Here is a 9,796-nt window from a genome sequence, read left to right on the forward strand (position 1 = left end):
CTGAGTCTGGTTCGAAAAACAGGGACAAAGGAATATTTAAGAGGTAAAACTGTAGAAGAGGAGGGTTGTGAAGGGAGTATTTTTTCTACTCCCTCTTTATAAAAATGGAAACTGAAAACATTTGGAGGGAAATACAAGTTTAATGAGTTTTGAAGAGTCTGGGTGCCTGATGCTGACTTAGCTCAGGAGCAGTGTGAGCATTCTCTAGGGTGAGGAGCACAGGCAGGACAACCTGGAGCATCTTTACTCCCGCCCTGACCTGCGCTTTTCTCATCCTTTCCTGCTACTCGGCTAGAATCTGGCCCACAGGTGCAGCGCTTATTCCCACCCCCACATCCCAGTACCTACACCTCCTTAGGACTCTAACTCAATGGCCTCATTGAAAATGTGTGGAGTTCTGCAGAGAAAGAGGCTCTGTTTTCTTTCCTTTGTCCCCTGGCCTTGTCCCTCATCTCACAACGCGCCCCCCCTCGCCCCTATCCACGTAGGAAACTTCATGAATGACCTCATGCTCCTCTCATTCCTTCCGGCTTATATCCTCTCCTGGTTGCTTCCCCAGAATCCAAGTGGGTGGCTTGGTTCTGTGGGTGGCTTGGTTTAATGAGTCTCAGTTCCTCTCTGTGCTGCCCTGGTACTGCCTCTGAGGCAACAGGAAGCACTCATTAAGAAAAATATTGCCCCCTCCTGAGTGGTGGATGCTGAGAGGAGGTGTCAGATTCCTGCCCGGGGACAAACCCAAAGTCAAGGTAAAGTGAGGGTGACAGCAAAGGACAGTTCTTCCTTGCGAGTAAGGTCCACCCAGACTGAGTTTCATTTATGACATCAGAGTCACACCATCTGTCTTGAATTTAATCTTCCTTGCCATATTGCCTCTGATCTTATCCATTTGAAATCCAACCTAGCCAATCTCAGACCCATGTTGTCCTCTGCCTACAAGGTGTCCCTATCTTTAAATACCTGCTGATCATGCCCACACAATCAGATTAGAAGCACTGAGGGAGATATGGTTTGAGTTTAGGAGATCACGGTTTTAAGCCTCTTGACAAAACCAGCTTGCCAGCTTTGGCTCATAACTGGCACTCTGATGAGGAGGAAGACAGTTCATTGAGACCACTAATCACCTATATAGTGATGCTGCATGGTCAGAGTGCACACAGATGAGAGAGTTGTTAAATACAAATTACACTGCTATCATCCAAATCACATTTAATGGTTTATTTAATAGTTTCATAGGTTTCATACCTGCTAATTATTCCCCCTAAGCCTGCCCAGCTCAGGAACCCAGTTTCCAACCAAAAGATCAAACGACACTGAAATTCAGCTTTCAAAATTTTTATTGAGATGTTAGGGAGAAACAGCCAACATATACATGCCTCATTTCGTCATGATTGGCATTTTATGCACATGATAAGTTCTTCTCTGGCTTTGGTCTAACTTCAGGTCTCCTTGGCAGTCCCCCTTCTGTTCGGTTGCTGCCTGGTGTCGTTCAAAGTCCACCAGGGCAGAGCCCGCTGGTGGAGTCACAAGTGGGAGCGCAAATTGCGATTGGCTGTAGGGAAAGGACAAGCATGCAACAGGACACCAGTTAGAATAGTCACTGAAGATTCACGAACCCCATTCATCCTCTTCCTGCCCAGATGGGAACCTGGTTGAGAACGAAATTCTCAGGCTGAATTCAGGGTCCTATGAGAGCTAACTTCAAGAAGAAAGGCCCTCAGGACAACAAGGTCCCCCGTTTGACTCCTCTCCCACCCATCCCTCACTCACCATCGTCACAGCGTTTTCTACTCTTCAGGCTGCTCTTCCGATATTTTCTTTTGCTGCCACCTCTTTTGACTCCCTTGTGAGGAGTTCTGTTCTTGCCCCTCCTCATGCCCTGACTCTTTAATTTGCGGCTGGTCGACATTGTACTTTCTGCCAAGATGAGGGGCTTTGCAGGACCCAGGGGCCAGAGTCTGGCTATTTAAGGCCTTAGCCATTATGACTGTGAAGAGGGCGGGGCTTAGCAGATGGGCTGGGCTCCATTGTGATGTCACTAGGCTTTGTTACAGTTGGGTAATATATATGAAACTAGGTGATCCCTCCAATGCAGCTCAAGGCTACCCTCAATGTTGTAGTCTTTTTTTTTTTTTTTTTAATGATAAATGAGGTTTTCCAGATAGGTGTTACTGAGTACCTAAATTCCAATCCTATGTTGGGCACCTGGAGAGTACAAGAGGCATCAAAAGAGCTATCTCCTGCCTGTAGGGAATTTAATAGTTGGTGTGTATATGCATCATATTTAAGTCTCTCTTATGGCATTGGGAATTGACAATGTCTATAAGGACTTGACTCTAGCAAATCCAATTCAATATGACTAAAACATAAATATTCTTTCTCTTTCATCTAAATCAAATTTTCTCAACCCGAGCACTGCTGACACTAATTATGGGGGACTATCATTGCTAAAAAAACAAAATTTCACTGAGTAAATTTGAAGATCTAATTAGCTTTATTAAATGATTCATGAATCAGGCAGCCATCTCACCTGGTGGACAGAGAGATACTCCAAGGGCTACACCACATGGAAGGCTTTTATAGTAGGGAGAGGTGGACAAGGAAAGGAAGTCATCAGTAAGGAAATAATGAGGGTTCATTGGAGGAAAGTGAAAGTTCAGGTGATGAAGTCTTCTCATTGGCTAAGCTGAGGCCCTTTTCATTGGCCGGGCTTGTTGCTGGGTGATGGAAGTCTTCCATCCTCCTGCTGGGGTAGTAGAGTAGTTGCACTTCCTGATGGGGTTAGTACCTGATGTCTTCCTGTTGGGGTCAGTAACTAATATCTTCCTTTTGGGGGTATTTGACCATAAGTGATAGGGGGTGAGAGCTCCCTCTATGGGCCTGTCAACTCCAATCTTTGTTGAGGTTTTCTTTTACTAATTTTCACATCGTCTTGTGTGCTGCATAACCTTTGGCAGCGTTCCCAGCCTGTACCAATTAGATGCCAGTAGAGCCCCTATAGCTGTGACAACCAAAAATGTTTCCAAACTGCCTGGGGTAGAGGGCCAAAAATCACTGCTGATTGAGAACCGTTGACTTAACCATTAAACAAAATTCAATGCACAAATACGAGCACGGGCAGCAATGGAGAAACAGACATAGAGAATAGACTTATGGACATGGGGAGAGGGGAGGAGAGGGTGAGATATATGGAAAGAGTAACGTGGAAACTTACATTACCACATGCAAAATAGATAGCCAATGGGAATTTGCTGTATGGCTCACGAAACTCAAACAGGGGCTCTGTATCAACCTAGAAGGGTGGGATGAGGAGGGAGATGGGAGGGAGGTTCAAAAGGGAGGGGATATATGTATACCTATGGCTTATTCATGTTGAGGTTTGACAGAAAACAACAAAATTCTGTAAAGCAATTATCCTTCAATTAAAAATAAATTAATTAAAAAAGAAGAAACATTCAATGCACAAATATTTATTGATCATGTTGTATGTGCCATGCACTTCAGTTCAGTTCAGTCGCTCAGTTGTGTCTAACTCTTTGTGACCCCATGAATTGCAGCACTCCAGGCCTCCCTGTCCATCACCAACTCCCAGAATTCACTCAAACTCACGTCCATCGAGTTGGTGATGCCATCCAGCCATCTCATCCTCTGTCGTCCCCTTCTCCTCCTGCCCCCAATCCCTCCCAGCATCACAGTCTTTTCCAATGAGTCAACTCTTCACATGAGGTGGCCAAAGTAGTGGAGTTTCAGCTTTAGCATCATTCCTTCCAAAGAAATCCCAGGGCTGATCTCCTTCAGAATGGACTGGTTGAATCTCCTTGCAGTCCAAGGAACTCTCAAGAGTCTTCTCCAACACCACAGTTCAAAACCATCAATTCTTTGGTGCTCAGCTTCTGTGAAAAGAGTAGTGGGTAAAAACAGACCTAGACTCCATGTTCACAGAACTTTCAGCCTAGTGGGGGAGAAAGCTATTCATCATACATCTACACTAATCAGTGAATGATTGCTTCTTAACATGGTGTAAACTGAGGTTGGAGAGAGGAGCAGATACCAGACAAGCTCAAGTACTTTGGGAAGCCATGGAAAAATGTTTAAGAGAATGATGTGATAAGATTAGATTGGGGGATGGATTGATGGGGAAGTGAATAAAAGGAAGGGCCATTACCAATAGTGGGAATTCAGGACAGAAATATTTGAAAATGAAAAGCTATTTTAAGCCTGGCCCAGTGAGTATTGATTGGAGACAAAGACTTGGTGATGGATTGGATTTGGTTGGTGACAGCAGGGGGTGTCAAAGGTGTGAATTTTTTTTTTTTTTCCTTCTATGTGATGCAGCTATCTAGATGTTAGAGTTACACCCTGGGATAAAGGCCAAGCAAGAGGGCAGTGAAGATCATGGTTTTGGTCTAAGACATTTTGGGTTTGAGGTGTCTTTGTGAGTTCCAGATAGAGATACTGAATGATTGTTGGGTATATGGGTCTAGAGCTCAGAGTAAAATCTGAGCAGCAGATATCCACTATCCCCAACTTCCCTGATAATGGACTCATCATTCAACCTTTTCTTTTTTCTCTTTATACTTTATATTAAGTCCTTTTGAAAAAACTCTCAATAGAGCTTGATAACCATACATTCTGTCCCTCCTTTTCTCTCCCTTGCTATCAGCTTCATTTAAGAACCAAGCACTTTTGCATGTAGGAGGTTTTTAGCAAATGCTGATTGAATGGAAGATAAAACGAAGTTCAAAGGCCACTCTTTGTATTTCTTATGTCTGTAGATAAGATGGCAAGTAGTGTTTTAAAACACAGCTTCCTTGAACAGCCATTATAAGTGACATCTTCCGCTTTTGCTGTTTCTAGACAGTTCTCTCTGGAGACCTTCTGTTGGACACTTTTATTCAGTCAAAGGAGTGAATAGAGCTCTACAAAACAGGCTGTTACCTTGCCTCCTTGTATCTTGGGAACCTTTCTGTCTACTCCAGCTTAGCTGATCTTCCTACAAACAAGCTCTATGAAAGTAGGAATCTGAAAATTATATTCAATGCTATATATTTCCAGGGCATTGAACAGTTCAGCCACAGGATTGGAGCCCAATAAGGATTTGTGGAATCTTGGCTGAATCAAAAATCTTATTGTCCTGACTGTCTGATTCCCCCCTCCTCTCCCCATTTTGTCCCATGTTCTCCAAGGAAGACTTCCCTGACTCCAAATTTTCATTGTCTTTTGAAATTTGTTCATAGTCTATGGTCCTATAATGTCCTCAGTCTAGAAAATCAACTCTAATTGTTTGAAACCTTGTTTTGTGCCCACATTGTTGCATCATGTATGTGAGTATGACCTCAACAGAAGCCAATGTGACTTGTTTCTAGTCTGGACTGTGCCACAGACATCACTTCTCTGGACTTCAGCTCTTATTTTGTACATAAGCTGGTTGGACTAAATGGCTTCTGAGCTGAGCTGATTTTTGTGGTAGGCTCCTAGTAGTTTGGTGTTATTGTTGTTCGGTCGCTAAGTCATGTCTGACTGTGACCCAATGGACTGCACATGCCAGTCTCATCTCCTCTGTCTTCCACTATCTCCCAGAGTTTGCTCAAATTCATGTCCATTGGGTCAGTGATGCTGTCTAAACATTTCATCCTCTGCCGCCCCCTTCTCCTTTTGCCTTCCATCTTCCAGCATCAGGGTCTTTTCCAATGAGTCGGCTCTTCTCATCAGGTGGCCAAAATATTGGAGTTTCAACTTCAGCATCAGTCCTTTCAATGAATAGTCAGGGTTGACTTCCTTTAGCATTGACTGGTTTGATTTCCTTGCAGTCCAAAGGACTCCCCAGAGTCTTCTCCAGCACCACAGGTAGTTAGGGACTATATTTTTTATTTGACTGCATTTCCCACAGGGACCGACATGGTCCATAGTTTGTAGTCATAAACACTTGTTCATTCCAGCAATTTTTGTATTATAAGCATGGACAGTGAAACATTAAGTGACTTTGTATACTAAGTGGAAACATTTCTAGAGAAGGAAGGGAAAAAGGACACTGTCCCAATAACAGGTGCTCGGGTGCTCTGTGCTGGCCTCTCAGGCCTGGCTCTGCTGGTGAACATGTTTGCAGAGGAACCTGCCCTCTTTAGTTTAGGAAGCAGTTTCTGGATGGTCCTGGATACTGGATAATATTTCTCTCCTCCAATCTTTCCCATCCCCTAAAGACCCAGTCTGCCAAGGAGAAGCTGAGATCACAGAGAAGAAAGCAGCCAGACTTAAGAATGGATGAAAAAACAGAGAAGTCCCCTTTGCATATGGCTAAGGACACATTCTGGTTTCAGACACTCATGCTGAGAAACTCCAGCAGCAGAAAGTCCAGTGTCAGCGGAGATAATAAACAAGCCAGAGAGTGGTGTGGCTTTGGGGTGTTTGGGTTGGCCTCTGTGTCAGATCTCCAAGCAGGGGTGAGCTCTGGGTCCTGCTATCTATCTCTGCTTCTCTTTCTGTTTCTTCCCCAGTGTTGTGTGGGCCAATGCAATTGAGGTAGAGCACAATGAGTTTGCCCCTGACTCTTAGTGGACCCGGAGATGGCCTTTATTGAGAGCCATTTATTAATCCAGTCTGTTGTCTTCTCATCTTCTGCTCTCTCCTTTTCATTTCTCCTTTTGTATGAAGAAACTGAGGCACCGACTGGCTACATGTTGTTGTTCTTGCTCAGTTGCCCAGTCGTGTCTGATTCTTTGCGACCCCATGGACTGCAGCATGCCAGGCCTCCCCGTCCCTCACCATCTCTTGGAGTTTGCCCAAGTTCATGTTCTTTGCATCAGTGATGCCATCCAGCCATCTCATCCTCTGATGCCCTCTTTTCCTTCTGCCCTCGATCTTTCCCAGCATCAGGGACTTTTCCAATGAGTTGTCTCTGCACATCAGATGACCGAAATACTACATGAGTTACTTCAAATAACCTAGCACAGGAGCAGCAAAGATACCCTCAATAAACCTATTTTCTCCATATCTCAGTTTCCTACTGGGTCTTAGTTTTTGTGTCTCTTGATAGAAGGAAACAGATATTTCCTGATAGCTATAGGAACATGGAGAGAGAACTGAATTCCTGGCCTTTTTAGAGGAGCTATCAGTTCCTCATATTTTGGAGCTGAGTGTTATTTTGCCCAGAACAGGTGGATAGGCAAAATGGTGTCTTTATCTCCTAGAACATAGAACAGGGAAGCCTGGCATGCTGCAGTCCACCAGGTCACAAAGAGTTGGACATAACTGAGAGACTGAACTGACTGATCTCCTAGAAAGATGGCAAATTGGCCCTGAGGGGAGGGTCTTAGAGGCTGGCACTCCTGCTGGCCCCTTTCTTAGGTTAGGAAGGGGCAGGCTTTGGTTATCACTGTTTTGGAAATCAGACTTCTACTTGGCTCCCATCTCATCTCTTCAATTCAAACTCACTCCATTATTTTTCCTGGGAGTTCAATGGATGCCTTCCCAGGGCTGGAACTTCCTAGCAGCCCAGGAACTGGGGCTCATTAGAGGGAACACGAAAAAGTTGTGACAAACCTTACACATGTTGATGACTCAGTCTGAACTCCTGTCTGAAACTTAATCTCTGCAGATGTTGACCTCAGCTGGGAAGTAAGGACCTTCTACCCTGTTTGCAAACACTCCCTGTCTTCTCTGTTTTTACTGTTCTTGCTAGTGCTGTTCAAGCAGGCAAAGGGGGCTCATGGTAGGCTGGAGCCAGGGAAAGCTGATGACAGAGGGGTCTCACCAAGGAGCTGAGCTCTCTGAGCCCAGAACTTGTATCTCCACTAGGAAATGCAGAGAAACCAGAGCCCAAGGCCAAGGGGTGGTTTTCAGAGTAAAAGGAAGGAGGGACCTCAATTCCATTTACCTCTTCCCATCCAGTATGCAGATGACACCACCCTTATGGCAGAAAGTGAAGAGGAACTCAAAAGCCTCTTGATGAAAGTGAAAGAGAAGAGTGAAAAAGTTGGCCTAAAGCTCAACATTCAGAAAACTAACATCATGGCATCTGGTCCCATCACTTCATGGGAAATAGATGGGAAAACAGTGGAAACAGTGTCAGACTTTATTTTTGGGGGCTCCAAAATCACGGCAGATGGTGATTGCAGCCATGAAATTAAAAGGCAATTATTTCTTGGAAGAAAAGTTATGACCAACCTAGATAGCATATTGAAAAGCAGAGACATTACTTTGCCAACAAAGGTCCGTCTAGTCAGGGCTATGGCTTTTCCAGTGGTCATGTATGGATGTGAGAGTTGGACTCTGAAGAAAGCTGAGCGCCGAAGAATTGATGCTTTTGAACTGTCGCGCTGGAGAAGACTCTTGATAGTCCCTTGGACTGCAAGGAGATCCAACCAGTCCATCCTAAAGGAGATCAGTCCTGGGTGTTCATTGGAAGGACTCATGCTGAAGCTTAAACTCCAATACTTTGGCCACCTCATGCAAAGAGTTGACTCATTTGAAAAGACCCTGATGCTGGGAGGGATTGGGGGCAGGAGGAGAAGGGGACGGCAGAGGATGAGATGGCTGGATGGCATCACTGACTCAATGGACATGAGTTTGCGTAAACTCTGGGAGTTGGTGATGGACAGGGAGGCCTGGCATGCTGTGATTCATAGGGTTGCAAAGAGTCAGACACGACTGAGCGACTGAATTGAACAGATTCAGTATGGGAAACAAGGGGGTGTTTTGGCTCTGAGGATGGTATGCATTCTGCCTGAAGATCTGTCAGAACTTTTCCCCCCATTTTTTTTTCAGGCTCCTCCCTCATCCTTTCTGACTGCATCCCCAAACTCTTTTCACATAAGAAATTTCTGTTTTCAGGAATAGAGAAATTGGGCAGCTAAAAGATGGGAAGCATATTAGAAGAGCAGTGATCCTAGGGGTTTAACTGGAGCCACCTTCCCCTGCCCCCGCTTTGGGAAACAAAGAAGCTTCTTTAAGGGCAGGACCTGGGCAGTTCAAGAGACAAGGCTAGGCTCAGATTGCTGATTTTCAAGCCGATGACTACCCACTGCTCCATAATGCCTTCTCTACTTGCCTTAGAAATAGATTTGATCTCGACTTTCTGCTCCCTTGGCCTTTTCCCTCCCGCCTGTGCTAATATAATAGAACCACAATGAAGGATTCTAATCTGAAAGTAGGGGAGAACTGGGAAAAAGTAGTGAGTTCTTCTTAGAGGCAAGGTGTGAATCTGGAATTCCTCTGGACAAATTAAAAATTCTTGTTTGGAGAGAACACTGTTTGTTTTTGTTGTTGTTATTTTTGGACTTACGAAAGATTATTGGACAATTTTTTATTTCTTTTGCAACCACCAACTCTATGGTCACATAGTTCAGTACTATACAAAGAAAATCCAAACTTTATGATTAAGAAGGCTCCAAATAATGTTTTCACATTAATTACCTCCTTACCTGCACTGACCCGCACTTTAATCCCTGGCTATAAAAGAGTAAAGAAGTTGCCTCTTCCCAGAATATACTGGGAATAGAGTGCCCTACACCCATAAGACAAAAATAAAGCTGCACCCTAGGGTTTAGAACGGATGTGATATGGTGTGAAAATGTCATGCATGTTAAACCATTTGGCCTCATATGGTCCTTAGGAGCAAATGAATTTTAATCCACTTAACAACTGGAGTAAGGAATTTTGAGTTGCAAGGGTTTCTACAGAACAGTTGCATAATAAATAGGTCTGGGGATGAAGGGTAGCTTGGCCAAAGTTACAAATTATAGGCAAAGTTGGATCTCAAGCCCAGACCGCCTAATCCCCAGTCCAGGCTTCTTGCCACTGT

The 9,796-nt window shown here is 44.4% G+C and overlaps 1 protein-coding gene across 1 annotated transcript; it reads right to left on the reverse strand.

Moving 5' to 3' along the window:
• Nucleotides 1–1,316: 1,316 nt before the first annotated feature.
• TNP1 (transition protein 1) lies at nt 1,317–1,976 on the reverse strand. Its single transcript, XM_006067232.4, has 2 exons — nt 1,768–1,976; nt 1,317–1,549 (listed from the first exon to the last, which is right to left on the reverse strand). Exons 1-2 carry the CDS (start codon nt 1,904–1,906, stop codon nt 1,521–1,523), a joined length of 168 nt encoding a protein of 55 aa, XP_006067294.3. The 5' UTR covers nt 1,907–1,976; the 3' UTR covers nt 1,317–1,520.
• Nucleotides 1,977–9,796: the final 7,820 nt, after the last annotated feature.

Source organism: Bubalus bubalis, chromosome 2 (assembly GCF_019923935.1).
Source record: "Bubalus bubalis isolate 160015118507 breed Murrah chromosome 2, NDDB_SH_1, whole genome shotgun sequence".
NCBI lineage: Eukaryota > Metazoa > Chordata > Mammalia > Artiodactyla > Bovidae > Bubalus > Bubalus bubalis.

Excerpts from the sequence above, each read along its gene's own strand:
- TNP1 (XM_006067232.4), bottom strand. The coding sequence starts at position 1,906 with ATGTCGACCAGCCGCAAATTAAAGAGTCAGGGCATGAGGAGGGGCAAG. Across the intron at positions 1,550-1,767 it reads TAGAAAACGCTGTGACGATG|CCAATCGCAATTTGCGCTCC; the intron begins GTGAGTGAGGGA and ends CTTTCCCTACAG.